The sequence below is a fragment of the Hyposmocoma kahamanoa genome, unplaced genomic scaffold (genome assembly GCF_003589595.1).
Source record: "Hyposmocoma kahamanoa isolate Upper Pololo Valley unplaced genomic scaffold, ASM358959v1 63, whole genome shotgun sequence".
Taxonomy (NCBI): Eukaryota; Metazoa; Arthropoda; class Insecta; order Lepidoptera; family Cosmopterigidae; genus Hyposmocoma; species Hyposmocoma kahamanoa.
In genome coordinates this window covers 13,121,148-13,138,864 of record NW_020653851.1, presented here as the reverse complement: position 1 = coordinate 13,138,864, position 17,717 = coordinate 13,121,148, and the positions used below count along the sequence as shown (strand labels likewise).

Below are 17,717 nucleotides of genomic sequence, written 5' to 3'. Positions count from 1 at the left end.
AAATTTCAAAAGGTAAAGGAAGAAAAATCCGGACATAGTACGAAGTATTTGAAATTTTTTGGAAAATTTCCAACAGTTACCTAAGCCTAACCGAACGTGTAGACTTAGGGTCGTATTCCAGAACTCTACTCAATGCTCAAGTCAGGACTTGAGTATTGCAGTGAGCACTGAAAATCATACTCGAGTCATTGCCATTAGGGTCGTATTTCCAGTGCTTGAAATCATACTCAAGTCTGCTCAAATCCTGACTTGAGCATTGAGTAGAGTTCTGGAATACTAACCGTAGTCTCATTCCACAAACTACTAATACAAGACTCAATGGTCTCATTCGGTATTTTATTTTAGTTGAGTAATTCATTCATTCAATGAATTCACATCCAGTCTCGTCTCACTCATTTTTTGTAATTCGTTCTTTGTAAAACAGTCATTTCATTCATCCCTGATGAAATGGGTGTGTTTTGAGTTGCAGTGGTTAGATGCGAAATTGTTTTTATTTGCGCAGAAGGGAATTACCTGACAATGTGTTTGAAATTTCATAATTTTATTGTTCGTTTACCGTATTAAGTGTTACAACTGACGAATGTGACAGCAGTACTTTTAATTTGGTGTTGATTCGTGATTGTGGTCACCATGCCGGGTGTAATAGGCATTGGTGAATTTATTGAGGAAACCCGAGAGGATTACAATTCACCAACGACTTCGACGTTCGTTTCGCGTATGCCGCAATGTCGTCAGACAATCAGCTCTTTGGAAGAGGTATTCTATTCTCGTATACAAGTATTGTTTTAATATTCTCGTATATAGGCATTACCAATCATACGCGAACATTATTTTGGCAATCGAGTTCTTACATACACATTTAGGCTAAAATGGATTCCTACATGTTTATTGAACTTTTTGATTAAAATAAATTACGCGCTTTGTTCCGTTTTTCACGACAGAACGTTTAGATTATAGGTATTTAGTTGAAAATAATTTTAGTAAGGAACATCAACTTGTTTTTTTACATATCCAATGTAAGATCTATCATAATCATACATAATATTGTATTGAAAAAAACCTTTTAAATTTAGGTACCTGTGTTATTGTGTATTTGTATTCACGGTAAAAAAAATTCGTTTATTAATAGTGTTAAATTCAAGCGTACATAGACTGTTTAATATATTATAATATATAATAATTTTATTGTGTATATTCTGAGGAGCTTTGACTTTTATTTTTTAATGCTAAAGAAAAATTCTATGTGTATACCAATCAATTATCATTGTGGCTGTATAATAATTAGTAATGGCTTCCTAGAAAGAAGGACACTGTGAATGATAAATAAAACAAACAGCAATCTCTAAATACTATTTAATCTTCTTATACTTCAGTAAGTTCATGCTTACCCAGGAAGATTGGCTTGAATAAATAATAGGGACCTACCTTTGTCCCAACAAATAAAAAAGTTTTTAGGACTTCTAATCCCCTGTTTACAATTATACACATTAATTTCTCATGAAAGTCCAATAATGTTTTCAATTTGTTACAAAAATATTTTAAAGTATAGAACTTGTCATAAAATTTGGCATGTGTGCTATAAATTTGGGTGTACAATCATATAGCAACATTTGCAGGTTTAGAGTAGATAGTAAAATATAATGTGTTTATAAAATACTATTAAATGTTATATAAAACAACCAGGGCTAATAGCTTTTTCAAGAAAATGTTCATTTATGCTACATTTTAATTATTACAGTTTATGACGAATTGGCGCGTACGCGCCTCGACGTTCAATACGCCCCCTTATTTCCAACCTAATAATTATGTAACTTGAAGGAATCATAAAAGATTGTTAATATACGTTTATGTGGGAGTTTCTGAAATGTTATAATAAAAAACAAATTTGTTAACATTAACAACATTTGACATTGTTATTCACTGTCATACTTTATTATTATTTATAATGTCATGTTCTTGAAGAACTAAGTATTAAAAATTGTCGTTGTACTATGTTCAATTGCAAGTACGCACCCACTACATATTTCGTACTTCTGAAAAACTGATTCAAAATTACAAAAAACGTAAGTACGTAAAAATATGCAAATGCGAAAGTCTATCATCAAATTATCGAACGTCGGATAATAAATCAGAAATACGGAATAAGTAATGACATTGACTAAGGAAGAGAGGAGACACGTGACGAAATTTTGACGGTCATGGGCGAAAACCTGCCCTGGCTGAACCGCGCCGCTTCTACTCAATGCTATGAAATCCGGCTCCAGTGATATTTGACTGGATAAGTTTTAAATACCATTATGGTGTCAACTACATTTGCTAGAAATTCACGATACTCAAGCTCTACTACTGTTTCTTCACAAAAATGTTTGATATATGAATCGTATATGGAATGCAAATGATTTAAATGTAGAATATCGTATAATAAATAATACATTTTGTACTGTCGACGTATACTTCGTAGTGATAATCGTGATTGTGCACACATCACGATGTTTTTTTTTGTCGAAGCACTTGCAATATATCAACTTTTCATTATGCCCTTTTTTCTCACGGAGTTTGCTAACGAAGTATTCTGCGGTGATAAAACTGGAAACTATTTAAACCAGTTTCCAATTTCCTGCGAGTGTCGACCACCGTTATCGCGAGTATACATGTGGATATCCGCTAACACTAAAACAAACTTGAGATAGAAAGGTGGAGTTGTTAAGTCAATCCAGGTTACTGGGTCACTATTATAGCGTTTTTCAATTTATATGATGAGTTTTATAATTTTATTGGTCTTTTTAACATTAAATGGTAGCCTTTAAACAGCATACCAATGACGAGAAAAAACCCTTGTGAAGAAAATATGTTTGTTTATTTTACTACAAAGTTGCAATCTTCATCAAACGAACAGTCGCACCATTTAGTGCTAGATATACTGATGGTGCTTCAATCTAATATGTCGCACCGTCTGCGTGTAGCGGAACGTGATGCAGCTAACGCTAAAGTGAATTATTAAGAGATAGCTATCCGACGACGCAAGCCTAAATGTCCACAGAATGTTGATGTGTTTTTGACGACCGACAGTAACGAAGCCTGAAGTGAAAGTTTAGACTGTTCAAATATTTAATACTCTTTAATGTCTGTAATTTAACAAGAATTAGCTCAGGATTATGAATCGGTTGAACAATATTTATCAAGCAATTATATTTAAACTGTTAAGTTTTTAATAAAGCAAAGATTCTCCCATTAAGAGATTTGGCATCACGCCAATCGGGAACAGAGTTACAAATTGAATAAATGGGTACTTTGTCACTGTCAACAAAGAGAAACCCTCTAGAGTTCCAAAATATCAGTGAAATCGACGCCGGAAAAAATGTGATATTTCAACGGCTTTAGAAGTATTGGGAACAAATTCCTAACCTAACACATTCTGTAGAGAACGAGACGGATGAACATTCGTAGCTATTCCAAAAATTAGTTTTACTCGAATAGAACCCTTGACGAAGTTCCATACATTACCATTAATCGAATTACAATTTTGAAAATTGTTTAAATTATGACTCCTTAGTAAATTTATGAAATCCAACTAGTTTTTACGATTTCAATTAACAACGTACAGTTTTTTTGTAACACAAACTCCATTCTCCACGTTTCGACGAAAAGACACCACACTTGTAGAGGTCAAAAACGCGTATGACTTTTAAGGTATGTATGAGTTATAATATGAATGACCCATCTTTGGTAATCCGTTGCATGAAATGTGGTTATGCTGTGTGTGTAACGCACCGGTAGCCGCGATAAAATCCTATCCGGTATACGATACGCGTGACTCATTTACTTGTATATATAAATTATATTACGTATTCATTACATAATCCTGTAAACACTTAACTTAAGATTTATGATAAGAAGTTTCGGTATAAAGCTAAGAACGGAGGACTACTTTTACCGTGTAATTACAGGTCCCGATTACAGTCTAGGCGCTATTTAGATAATTCCTTTTTCTAAAGTGGTTCTGGGTAGTGCTCACGAAGTTTTCTTTACTTTCATTGATATGATTATCTGGCACATTGTCATCATCAATTAGATGTATTTTTTTTGTATAGTATCATATGAGCCACGTGTGCAATATAAGCAAAAGATTTACAGTTCTTATTTAAAAAAACGCAACTATTTTAGATTGTTTTATTAAATAATAATAATCTACAAATCACACTCTGATGGTTATTCGGCTCAACAATAAATAACTTTCAAGAATGGCGCTGTTTTCATCGAAACGGATGTAATTTCGGAATGCTTGATTCTTGGAAACATTTAAGTTTGAATTTTGTCTTCGGTCGTCCCTTTTGAGTATAATTTCGATGCGGTTCAAGTATTTCTTTAAATCTCGACACTTTAGTTTTTTATCGCTTTTTTCTTTTTGTTGTTTTAAAAAGAAACAGTTATGTTTGGACTACCGTAAATAAATATTATTAAGATAACCCATATTAAAACAGGAATAAAATTCAAATTAATTACTTCCATGACAAAGACTAAGAACCCGTAGAAAGGGGACCGAAATGCTCGCCATACTCGTTTGGCTTCTGGAGACGTGCTCAAGTATGCGTAACTTTATCGCTGGAGAACTTTGTGGTGCACATCTACCGATGCTTTACGTTGTGAGACTTCATTATGGTTACCTGCATTTCGATATATGAACTTATGTAAACTTGCGTTAACCCGTTCGTGGTAACCAACGACGTTGACCGTAATATAAATATCTAAATATGATACTATGGAGTACCCCGTTTCGTTACAGGGATCTCAAAAAAACTAACTACGGGCTTTACAGTGCGATTTCCAAATGCTTCCTGTATAGTTGCCGTGTGTTGCTTTTCCATAGATATGTATTAACAACATACTGTCAAAAATTCAATAATTTACATTGAATATTTTATGTTGAATCAATATAAAATGATGAATATTTTCGTAGTATGATTTTCTACGACTTTTAAGTGTAATTTAACAGCTCAGTGGAGCTTCTCTCAGCTTCAAACTGCTTTTGGCTATGAAGCACCATGCAAGACTACTATTTATTACTGGTTTGCAGAATTCAAACGCGGTCGTGTGAATCTCAGTGACGATTTTCGTGATGGTCGCCCGTCCATTGCTGTGAACAACAAAAACAGGCAGGCATGTGACATACCATGAGATTCGGGCATCTTTAGGCATAGGCATGAGTCAAATACTATCAATACTACACAAACATTTGGATGTGAAAAAGCTGTGTTCTTGGTGGATCTCACATAATTTGACTGGCGTTCAAAAACGGATCGCGTCACTTGGTGCAATGTCATGCTTACCAGATTCAACGAAGGGGTGTCAATTTTGGTTTGGGACATAGTAACAGGTGACGAAACATGAATTTATAGTTACGATCCCAAATCAAAGCAGTAATCGAGCATATGGGTCTTTCGAGATGAGCCGAAACCAACCAAAGTGGCGCGCGTGCAAAGTGCCTCTAAGCGGATGATTGCTTCTTTTTTTCTTAAAACTGGACACGTGGCTACTGTTGCTTTGGAGAATAGTTGTACCGTGAATAGTGATTGGTACATGACCATTTGTCCACACAAACTCCGTAAAAATAACCGTAAACGCCGTATATTCTTGCACCACGATAATGCCAGTTCTCACAGCCAGACAGACAAATGAATTTTTGAAGGTGAACAACGTTGACCTTATGATCCATCCCGCGTACAGTCCCGACCTGGCACCTTGTGACTTTTATTTATTTCCAAAAATTAAGAACCAGTTACGCGGTCAACGATTTTCATTACCTGAAGAGGCTGTCGAAAAATATGTTTCACAGATTATCACGGAGGAGTGGCATATATGTTTTCAAAATTGTTTCTTGAAAAAGTGCATTAACGCTAACGGAGAACATCTTGAGAAACAATAAATTAATTTCTGACCATTTATAGTATTTTTTTCTTATTCATTCCGGAAACTTATAGTGCGCCTCACGTAATAGTGAATACAAAATATGAAAAAATATTGATGAGTTGAATTTGTCACGTTGCTCAAAATTTCTGATTTTAATTATTATTCTATTATTTAACTGCCTCTGTGGCCGAACGGTTACCACTCCGGACTGCCACGCAGAGGTCCCAGGTTCGATTCCCGGGCCGGGAGAAATATTTGTATGACCTACATTTATTTCTCTCGTGAGTTTGGGTGTAATTTGTGGTTGTGTATGTGTGTGTCCATGGCACCCGCGACACAGGGTTTCCCTAGTGCGGGGCTATGTTGAGTGTGCGTTATTATTATTATTCTACACAAACCGCGCTATTATAAAAGCCAAAGCAAATGTACCGTTTAATTAGATTCGTATAACCTTGTTCACGACCGGATAAACACGATCAGACTGTAAACATAACAAATGTGTTCCTCTTCTTGATAAAGCGAAAGTAGTTACAGAGTTGTGTATAATAATTAGTAATGAGCTTTCTCTTTTAATTAACAATGTGGGTGTGCCTGATCGGTGTTCATGGTCATTTCGAATAACGTAGTTACTATAAATGTTATAATAGTTTAGAAATATTAAATACACGTAATTGGACGTACCGGAGAGAAAGAAACCACTTAAAATCATAGCCATGAAGAGTGAAACAAGTAGCCGAAAGATATAAAATAGAGAGACTAGAAATACAGGAAGTTAACACTAGCTTCAATCATCCGTAATCGAATTTGATACAAAATATAATAAATAAAACTTGTAAATTAACAGGTGGTATGAATTGGAGTTAAGCGACTTAGATAGACAAGGGGTTGTACCTAATAGATAAATGTCATTTTTATCGTAGCGGTTCAAATGACTAATAATTATATACACGTAATACGTTTGTGTTTTGTATTTATATGATACAAGTTTTCTCTTTATTAACTTTCTATTGCTAGTAAGTAAAACAGCGGTGTACTTTTTAACATCTCGTAAAGTTTGTTTACGATTCACGCCATGTTTGTTTTGGATCCGGTATAAGAAGTGTTAAACAGTATGTGTAATGCACAGCTGGCGTGATATTTGTAGCTTTTTATATTAGTCCTCACGCTGAAAACAAACAGTAGTGTAGTACCTTCGTGAATATTTGTAATGCATTTGACATTCATAGTCTGCAAAAAGAAATATGTGAAGGTTTCCTCGTCCTTGTTGTCCATATCTACTGACCCGACAGATACGGGTTTCCGGAGAGACTACGGGCCCGATGGCAAGACCAGGGTACAACGGGCTTCCGGCCCTCGCCCGTAGAGCTAGTAGAGGATAAGCTAGATATCCTCCAGTTCCTCCAGCCGCTTAAGTTATTCGGTAGGTACTGGAGCGTGCCTTACTGCTTCGCCACCAATGAGGAGAATTAGTAGTGGACTTAAAGTCGACGGCTTAGCGATGGCAACCGCTAGTTGTGCAACGCGCAACGGGAAGTGAGAGTGAGAAGAGAGAAGTGAGAAAATAGGGAGGGTACTGTACGTGCACCCGGGGCGGGTCACCCGAGGCACTAGCCTCTCTTGAACCGAACGAAGTCAAGTGACAGAGATCTCTGACAACCCTGTACACCGACTGATCTGGGGTCAGAACCTGAACTAATAAGGTTACTGTGCACGCACAGGTTATAGTGCCCTTCTCGTATACCCTAACGGTCGGTAGGGAGGGTCACTATAATGAAAACTAATGTAGAAAGTTATAGGGCTGTCCTTGTTTGTTCAGTAACTAAAAATACTTGTCAGGCAGAGACAAAGAAAAACCTGTACAGCCAAGATCACATCAAGCTAACACTGGACCGTTCTCATAGAAAGCGGCATAGAGTTCAATTTAAATCTTAATTGTCAAGCTTGATGTGATCGTGACCCTATCCAACAGCAAGATAAATCAGTCTCCTCCAGGCAAGCTGATTGGTTACAAGACTCCAAGGGCTACCTATGTTACTAACAGCATTGTTATTATGTTTTATACAACGCGCTAGAAAGACTTGTTGTAAAAGTCAATTAGGAATTAATAACGATCACTGGTGTGTGTATTACAATTAGTAGAGTTATGAATACGTTGTTAAATATTTATTATTTCTAATGTTCAGAGGTCAAAGCAAAATATAATGAGACAGCATGTGGATTTGAGCTTTGTGCACACAATCAATCTCGTACGTTTGATGCCGTTACAGGTTACAAGGTCAACCGCTTTCACTATTTATACGATGACTGGTAAACTATAACCACACTCGTTTCTCTCGGTCCTTTTACTCCGCTAACAGGTTTCATCGATTTGTTATTACTCTGATGCTTTTAATTTTCTCACGTGATATGGTATATATTCGGAAATTAATTTATTTAGAACATTATTCGTTAGTTTTTCCCCTTTTGGGAAAAAACAACGAATACGGGTATATATTTATACAATACAGCAATATTCTTTTAATGAAATTTGAAAATGGGTTACCCTTGAGTCTTAATTGAACAAGTTAGGCATCTGCCACAAATTGAGAAAAACAACGACCAACTAAATACTCCTGTATGAGTCAAGTTTTAATTTTTTGCTTTCGTCATTCTACCAGTTACTTACGTGTGAGTAATACTGCATTTTTTATGTACAATAACATATATATTATACATAATAGAAACCAAACCGTTTTGAGTGTATTAAAATACTACAATTTCGTAACTTGAAATCGTTTGATCTTACACATTATCATTTATATTTAAATTATGTACACACTAAAAGTTTACCGACATTATGTGAATTAAATTGTTTACGTATTTACCTATTAGAGTTACTCCGCACAAGATGTAGTAAAATGATAAATTCAAGCGCAAAAGAATTGCCAGCTTATTAATGTCAGAATATTGGTTATATATATATGTTATATTGGTATGCTTATGTTATAAGTGACCGAATTTGTTTAATTCGAATATAAATTAAGGCCCATAAAACGTAAAAAACTGTATAAAAAAACTAGATTGACGTCGTCTTGGAAGAGTAAGATCGTGCCTCTACTTCACGAATAGATGTATCGAAATAGTGGGCAAACTCTCAAAATCAGAAGAAATAAGGCGATAATGCAATGCCTAATCATTAGAACATTATAAAATTCATGAGTTTTGCAATATATTATCTCCTTTCACAATCTGTTGATAAAACTCGGCAATAACTACATGGTCATATTAAATTTTGCAAAAGGTGATGACTCTCACTTTACCTTATTTTTGTAAGCTGTGGTCATAATTAATTGTACAATTAGCGAAAATCTATACCACATTTCATTTATTGTATACTATCGTAGGTAATAACTGTTAGTGAACCAATAAGTAATATTAAACAAAAATAAATCGCGTATATTTGTTTTTTGAAACAAACCATTTTTATTTAAAATTAATGCATTATTCAAACTTAAAGTTTCTTCTCATTCTATTGTTTTTTTATTTAAAACTAATCAATAGAAATTTGATGAAATCTCCTACATTTCACTTAGTAAAACAATGTGTTCCATCGTCATGATTACGATTGTGTATATAATTATTTTGATACAGTAACATGACGTGGTTTACGCAAGGCGTCATGCGTCGTTCGTTCGTTGCAGGTCGAGAAAGCGAATCAACTCCATATTATACGTACCCTGTCTGTATAAAATGCATTGTGCTCGTTCTGTGTACACGTACAATCACTAGCATATATATTGTGCCAACAACTTCCGACAATATAGCAGAATTAAAAAGATGGATTTCTTTTTGTAAAATATTAAGTTTTTTTATAATACTTTACACGAAAGACGATTTTTTATTTTCTTACATATTGATGCACGTAACTGTACCACAAATCCATATTACATAAGTTCCGGTAATCTTTATAAATACACACAATTGACTAAGGAGGTTAAAATATACAGTACATTAAGACCCAGTTGCAAGAATGCTGCGTTGAACGTTTAGAAAAAGAATTAGTATCTATTGTTCAACTGTCTTATATACCTGTTGCAGCATAGTGGTTATTGTTTGCTATTAATTTGTAATACTTAGAGGGCATTGTCAGCTTGTTAATAATCATGTGGGCGAACTAGTTGTCTTGTTCCTTTGTCACGATTTATTAGCACGTAAGTAAAAAGTTAAATATGTTGATTCAGAGTAAATCGTGTTAGAGTAAAATTGCTAAAGAATAAATAGGTTTAGTAAAAAGATAAACAAGATTTTGTGAGCGAGGCGCATGAATGCGTTTCGCTTGCCAGGTGTCGCAGTGGGTCTGTCTCTGCTTCCCGTGTGCACGAATTTTTCCACGGAAACGTTTTCCAATTTTGAATTCACTAGACTAACTATATCAGTCGCTATAATAGTCAGGTAGATGCGTCATATGGCTTTGTTGCGTAACAATACTTGAGAGTTATTTACTCTAATTGTTAGAGTTTCTTGACACGAAGTGAACTATTTCAAACCCGTCTCTCATAATGATACTGTACCACGATCAATTAGGGAACTAGCACTTGGACGTATCGGCCGTTCGAACGTTAAAAACAGCAATCGAGTTAAGGTGGCTGCACAAACGTTGTTCAACTCGAGGGGGCCTTGATTAATGCCGGCTGGCGCGACAGATGTTCCGTGCACTCCCGAACCTTGAATGGCTCGTGCTATTGTGAACCACTCTTTACGACGCCGTCAGCCTTATAAAAACGAGCCCGGCTACCAAACAAGAAACAGCTATTTTTAATTTGCCCGATAAACTTTGATTAAAAACAGTTTAACTCAATGTGTAAAATTAGTATTTAATTTAAATTAATTTTGTTTCAGACATTGGATTTCGACAGAGAGGGTCTCACGAAGTTGAAGAAAGCCATAAAGGCCATTCACAATTCTGGCAATGGTAAGTATATTATTCAAAGGCTTTATATACAATTTTTAAAGGGATGGCATTCTATAGAGTTCCGTAACAATTGGATGGTGAGACATTATAGTGTTGTAACGCACGCAAAACCTTTAGACAATTAGAACTAGAAATACATTTCTAAACCCATCGTAGCTACAAAGAAGGACAGAATCCTAGAATTGTCTTCGTGTACATATTTATCCGGTTATTTTAGTAGTTTGTATTCGTGTTTCGTTCCGCATTATTCAGGGGACACGAGACGGTACTAATAATAGTACTGGAGGAAGTTATATGAATAGATCGCACTGGAACAGTTCAGATGTCTGGTGCATATGAATGTTTTCCGATAGTGATCTCAATGTTGAACAAGTTACGCGACATAATGGTTTATAATCGCCTTTTATTGAGCTTATTCATTTAGACTTTTAGAGCGTGGTCAAAAACATTTTATTACACAGTCACGTGCACGATAGATTAATCACAGGCTGAAACAGTCTCCTGAAGCGTTTGTTGAAATTTTTGAATGTTTTGCCCATTGAATATAAATAACGCACACACTCATTATTTTTTGTAGTTATTTATTGAATATTTATGCAAAATATTGCCCACAAATATCGAATTATTTCAATTTCGCTGTATGTAAACGTGACTGTACTATATGATTTAAAATTAAGTTAGTAAAAAGTTCCATAATGGTTACAATGTCAATTGGTATTGATTTCCTTTGTGTGGCTCTATGTAGGTTCATGCCTCAAAGTAATTAGTGTATTGCATGCATCGACTATGGTTGCATGTGACAGAATTCGCCGTACATTACACACAATGTGCATTTAAAACCGGTTCCCTAGGAAAGGCCGTTCAACCCATTGAACTAGAATGACCTAAATATCGCAATTGAGTGCAGAATTACACATCAATATTAGGATATTTTTGGTCTAGATTCCAATATAAGCAATTCATATACATATTAAACCAGTGGTTGGAGTAAGTGGCCCTATTTTTGTTACTTGCGACATAGGTAAGGTTATATAATGCGGATATCATTTTTTTACGAATCATTATTGCACAATCTCGGAGCGTGAGGCTCCTTTACATACCACTAAATAAGATCGATTTAAGATATTCCTTATACATTATGGTTTTGTTACAAAATATAATTTATGATAAATATGATAAATTTTTTTATGAAGCAATTGGTCGAAATACGCTATATCGAAATATGGAAATGAAAATATTTATTTCAGATCTAAATCGCGTACTTATATTTGTTTTTCCAAACAAACCAACGCTTCGGGCTTTTTACAGGTCCCATGGTCACGCACGGCTGAATGTCGTTGGTTCGTTTGAATTTTAATCCGATATTTAGATTTCAATTTTATATTTTAGCGATGTACACCCGAAAATAGTTTCATTATCAATATTATGTGGCAATCGCAAAAACCTAAAAACTTGACAAATACACTTTTCTTAACTAGTTATAATACGTGAAGCGCACTATAAGTTTTCGGAATGAATAAGAAAAAATACTATAAATGGTCAAAAATGAATTTATTGTTTCTCAAAATATTCTCCGTTAGCGTTAATGCTTTTTCATGCGAATGAACCAATTTTGAAAACATTTATGCTACTCCTCCGTCACAATCTCTGAAACATATTTTTCATACTCTTCGACAGCTTCTTCAAGTGATGAAAATCGTTGACCGCGTAACTGGTTCTTAATTTTTGGAAATAATTAAAAGTCACAAGGTGCTAGGTCGGGACTGTACGCGGGATAGCTCATAAGGTCAACGTTGTTCACCTTCAAAAATTCATTTGTCTGTCTGGCCGTGTGAGAACTGGCATTATCGTGGTGCAAGATGATACGGCGTTTACAGTTATTTTTACGGAGTTTGTGTGGACAAATGGTCATGTACCAATCGCTATTCACGGTACAACGATTCTCCAAAGCAACAGTAGCCACGTGTCCAGCTTTAATAAAAAAAGAAGCAATCATTCGCTTAGAGGCACTTTGCACGCGCGCCACTTTGGTTGGTTTCGGCTCATCTCGAAAGACCCATACGCTCGATTGCTGCTGTTTTGGGATGGTAACTATAAACTCATGTTTCGTCACCTGTTACTATGTCCCACACCAAATTTGACGCCCCTTCGTTGAATCTGGTAAGCATGGTATTGCATCAAGTGACGCGATCCGTTTTTTGAGCCTCGGTCAAATTGTGTGGGATCCACCGAGAGCACAGCTTTTTCACACCCTAATATTTGTGTAGTATTGATTGTATTTGACTCATGCCTATGCCTAAAGGTGCCCGAATCTCATGGTATGTCATATGCCTGTCTGTTTTGATCATACGGCGCACAGAATCGATGTTTTTTTGTTCACAGCAGTGGACGGGCGACCATCACGAAATTCGTTACTGAGACTCACATGACCGTGTTTGAATTCTGCAAACCATCTATAAATTACTATTTACTACGATTAAGACTGCATGGTGCTTCATCGCCAAAAGCAGTTTGAAGCCGAGCGAAGCTCCGCTGAGCTGTTAAATTATACTTAAAGTCGTAGAAAATCATACTACGAAATAGGAAATGTAACTATTTTTCCGGATTTAAATCGCGTATATTTGTTTTTTCAAACAAACCGAAGTTTCGGGCCCTTTACAGGTCCCATGGTCACGGTTGACTGTAAAGGGATGTAAAGGGCCCGAAACGTCGGTTTGTTTGAAAAAACAAATATACGCGATTTAAATCCGGAAAAATAGTTTCATTTCCTATGTGTAACAATCGCGAAAACCTAAGAACTCGATTCATACTACGAAAATTTTCACGAGTTAAAAACATGGTAACGTAGACAACCAATTCCTAAAATGACGCCACAATGTAAAAACAAGTGATAGTCAGACGAAACTTTTGAAATATTGTTTATGTAAGTGGCCAGTTCCGGAAATTTATAGTGCGCCCTCTGTACTTACCATAGTTTCGATATGCTACACAGAAAGAACATGTAAAAAATTGCTACTATATGATAAATATACTTTTTAACCTATTTATTCGACATATTTTTCCAAGACTGCTCTGATTTGGTGAAAAAAAAAAATTTTATGTATTACAAATATTTTATTATGGTTTATTTTATTGAACGTACTAAATAAAATAAAAAATCTCACGAACTGTGCCATTCAACTAACTGTATCAAATCGCGAAACTCATGATTATTTCATGGAAACAGGGGAGTCGTGATTGGATAGATGTAACTGAGATTTGTCAGACATTTTACCAGGAACTAAAAATCCTGAGATCGTTTAAACCTTCCTTGTTCACTGTGCCTTCAGTACGTCTTTAGATGTTAAAAAATTTACTTGTCACATGACACTCACTCTTGGAACATAATATTGGAAGCTAGATGAGTTTGAGCCATAATTCAACTCCGGGTGATTTCCATTTTTGTATTGTTAGTTTTTACATTTGCCATCTCTGAACATTTTTTGCGTCTCCAAACGACCAAGAGATTCAAAGTAAGTCGTGTCTCACCTAAAATCATAATTAAAACCTTTAAAATTAACAAACGTATATAAAGGAACAAGTTTTGTATCATCCAAAATCAACATTCTGCACAATTTGCAAAAGAAATGAGAAGAACATTTTAATGCATAATCAAATATTTTAACTTCTTAGTGTCATTTACACCAAACAAACTGTTCAAACAGAAATATTCACTTAATTTTAACGTTTTATTAGAAAACAATGTGAGTAAAATTCAAATGAAGTTGTAGTAAAATAAATGTTTAAATACAAATAAACTATTTATTTACTTAAATAGAGGTAATGAACACAAGTTCATATATATTAAGTCTAACAGCAAGACATCAGCATATGTAAATCCAAGCTAAAATACTCAAGTTTTTCAGAGTTTATAAGACAGACCGCATCATTCATATTGTTGCATCAAGAAAAATGTGTACATTGATCACTTGCAAAGGTCTGATAAAAATCCCAGAATCATATTCATGATCATGGAGTCCTATCCATGGCTCTGAAACACCCCTAGTACTCCAATCACTTAGTGTAACAATTGAAAAGTATTGATGAATACAAAGGAATTTGCTAAGCGGTGTTCAACCGTTGAGGATACTTGATGCCAACAATAAGTGGAAGTTTTGGCGAGCCTTTATTTACAAGAAAAACAGTTTTGGCATTCATCAGTATGTGTACATTCGGATTGTCCCAATTAGATTGTAATTGATTCAATCATTATAGATGAAAATTAAATTAATCGTTGATATTGTTACCACGAGTCGCCATTGGTCGGTAGCAAATGAATTTCCCTTGTACGAGTTGTCAAGGAAAGTGGGTCGAATGTCTGGTTTCGCTCACCGCAGAAGGTAAGTTTACAGCTGGTAGTCATTGTTTCAAGCTTCGGATAGAAGTTTTATACACTCGTATTCGAGTTCGCACCTGCTCCCGTTCGTACTTGCATGATAGATTCTTTATTCTGTTCACACACGATATTCTGTCAAATAATTAATGGGATAGTAAGATGTGTAGTCTATACGGAAATATCTAATATAATTGATATGCTCCTAACTTTGAAAGTTGTGTGCAAGTACTTGTAGACAATGTACTAAAATTATTTGTCTTTTTTGTGCAATGGTCGGTACACATAATCTGTTATTAATGTTACGTATAAATATAGCATGGCTTATCGTTGTTTATCTACCTGTCTATCTATCATTCATGTAACTATGGGTGATTTTCATTGTTTAGAAACTTAGTCTTAAAGTTGTTCATTACTGTACGATTTTGTTGAAATATAGACTTCCGTTGTGAGGACTTGGTATCCAGGTTTATTAACTTAGCAGTGCATCGCGTGCTAAAGTTTGTTTACTGCGCGCCGCCTCGGAACTGGTCGTGCGGGTTCTGATTGCGTGCAGTCGACAAGGTCGTGCGCGTGCGCCTGCAAAAACGACCAATCAAACCCGTGCACATTCCTACACAATGATGCTCCGTTTAGGGAAGAACAGTTGTTGATAATTTAATTTTTAAGAAGTTTAAAAACGTGTCTCGTTGGGGTTTCTTTCTTCGAAATAAAAATAATATGATTGCCAGTACATATTAGGAAGACAAAAAATCGACGCTCTATATTAAACGGTAGATATGATTTTCGTCAAGAACCACAGGTGTTTTTTCAATTTCATGACTTAATTAAATGTTGTATTACTTCAGGCCGTATAAACTTCGTGTTGCTTTAGGATTTTTCCAAATTTTATTCAGTGTCAGTCCAAAACTTCGTTTGCTTCATACAAAGTTGTAAGCATACGAGCTCCACAGAGAAATTGAAAGGCGTGAAGCTTGTTCTGCCTTTAATATTCAGAGTGCGTCGGTGGGATTTAGCTAGGCAAATGTGGGCCGCGACACGGATCTTTGTGGCTGCCTCTTTTATCCTTTTCTCGCCTCTTTTCAATACTAACTTTTAACCGTCACTTTCGTAGAGGCTGAGTTCGAAAAAAAAATCAGGAGAACAAAGCAATCAATTTTTACTTTTTAAAACGCTGCTGCAGAATGCAAACAAACAGGAAGATTGGCAAGAACCTCAGTCGAAAATTTAAGCGTTTCCAGAAAACTCTTTTTCTCTAATTGATGGAAATTTAACAATACCGTTTCTGTTACTATTGGAGGAAGGTTGTACAATTGCATATATATCTTTAATATCTGTGTGTGTTATGATGAAGAAAGAAAGAAAAAAATACATTTGTTTGACTACCACATACCACAAATGACACACAAAAGAAAAAGGAACAAAATCACAAACAAAAATATTTTATTATTATTTACCCACAAAAACAAAGGCATGACTATGAATATACTTTGTTTTGATTCCAATCTCCTTGTAGCGCAGCGCATTTTATAGTCAGCACTAAGAGCCTATACACGCGGCGTATTTTTTACGCGCGGACGACTCGCGTTTCTCGAATGCGCGTTTACGGTACCGCAGAGGCTCAATAAGTACGTATGCAAAAGTTTACTGGCTGCGACTGAATCTCGATTGAATCCCATTAAAACGTCAACGCTGCGTAAAAATCTCTATTCAACATATTTGTAGCCGTTATCGTACAAATATATACAACAAAGTACCTTCCGTCTGGTACTAAAGATGTCGCTACTCGTATTACTAGAGTCAAAGTGTTGAGGTATCTTTTAAGGGTATTAAAAGATCTCGAAAGACTCTTATTACTGGCACAGCAGTTAAATTAATCTCAGTAAATCTCACAGATGCGAGTGAATCCAGGTAACTAATTAAATGACCGGCTTTTTCCGTAAGAGCTCTTAGTAGCTTTATTCAAAGTAAGTAAAAACTAGCTGACTTCGTAAATAATTTGCATACCTGCAGCTTACATATATTACTATCTTACAATTCAAATTAGTCATCATCATGACAGACTATTTCATATTACTACCTGTTAAATCATAGTTCGTTATAGCCAGTTATACTTTCAATAAAAAGTTCCACTTAGATGATGAGTGTCGTGTTGAATGACAAGATATTGAACTAGAGATCGAAAAGATATACGAACATTTCCTAGCAAGTCGATGTGCTTATTATCGTGTGATAATATCAGCATCGGTCAATCTCGGATGCATTCTATGGAATAAAAAAGGCAAGCTTGCATAACTCTGATATAATTTAGTCATCTGTCTTTTCTTTTCTTCATTAACTGTATTAAATATAATTGTAAGCGAATAAAGAATATACTTGGGCAACCCATATTGTTCACAGAAATCAGTGACTGGGTCTTAAATTACTTTTTGCTTTCATGTGTTTATTGTATATTCGCGCACTGGCTACTAGTACTATTTAGGTTTC

At 35.3% G+C, this 17,717-nt stretch overlaps 1 protein-coding gene across 2 annotated transcripts in view; it reads left to right on the top strand.

The window, feature by feature from the left end:
- The first annotated feature begins 410 nt into the window (after nucleotides 1–410).
- The window catches only part of LOC113230071 (arfGAP with SH3 domain, ANK repeat and PH domain-containing protein), a 42,863-nt gene continuing 25,556 nt past the window's right edge, over nucleotides 411–17,717 (top strand). The window contains exons 1-2 of one of the 2 annotated variants that reach the window (XM_026463804.1): nucleotides 411–756; nucleotides 10,786–10,858. In XM_026463804.1, coding sequence (XP_026319589.1) covers nucleotides 631–756; nucleotides 10,786–10,858 — 199 coding nt within the window. In that variant the 5' untranslated portion in view covers nucleotides 411–630. The remainder of the gene's footprint in view (nucleotides 757–10,785; nucleotides 10,859–17,717) is intronic. The other variant, XM_026463803.1, reaches the window with a different exon arrangement.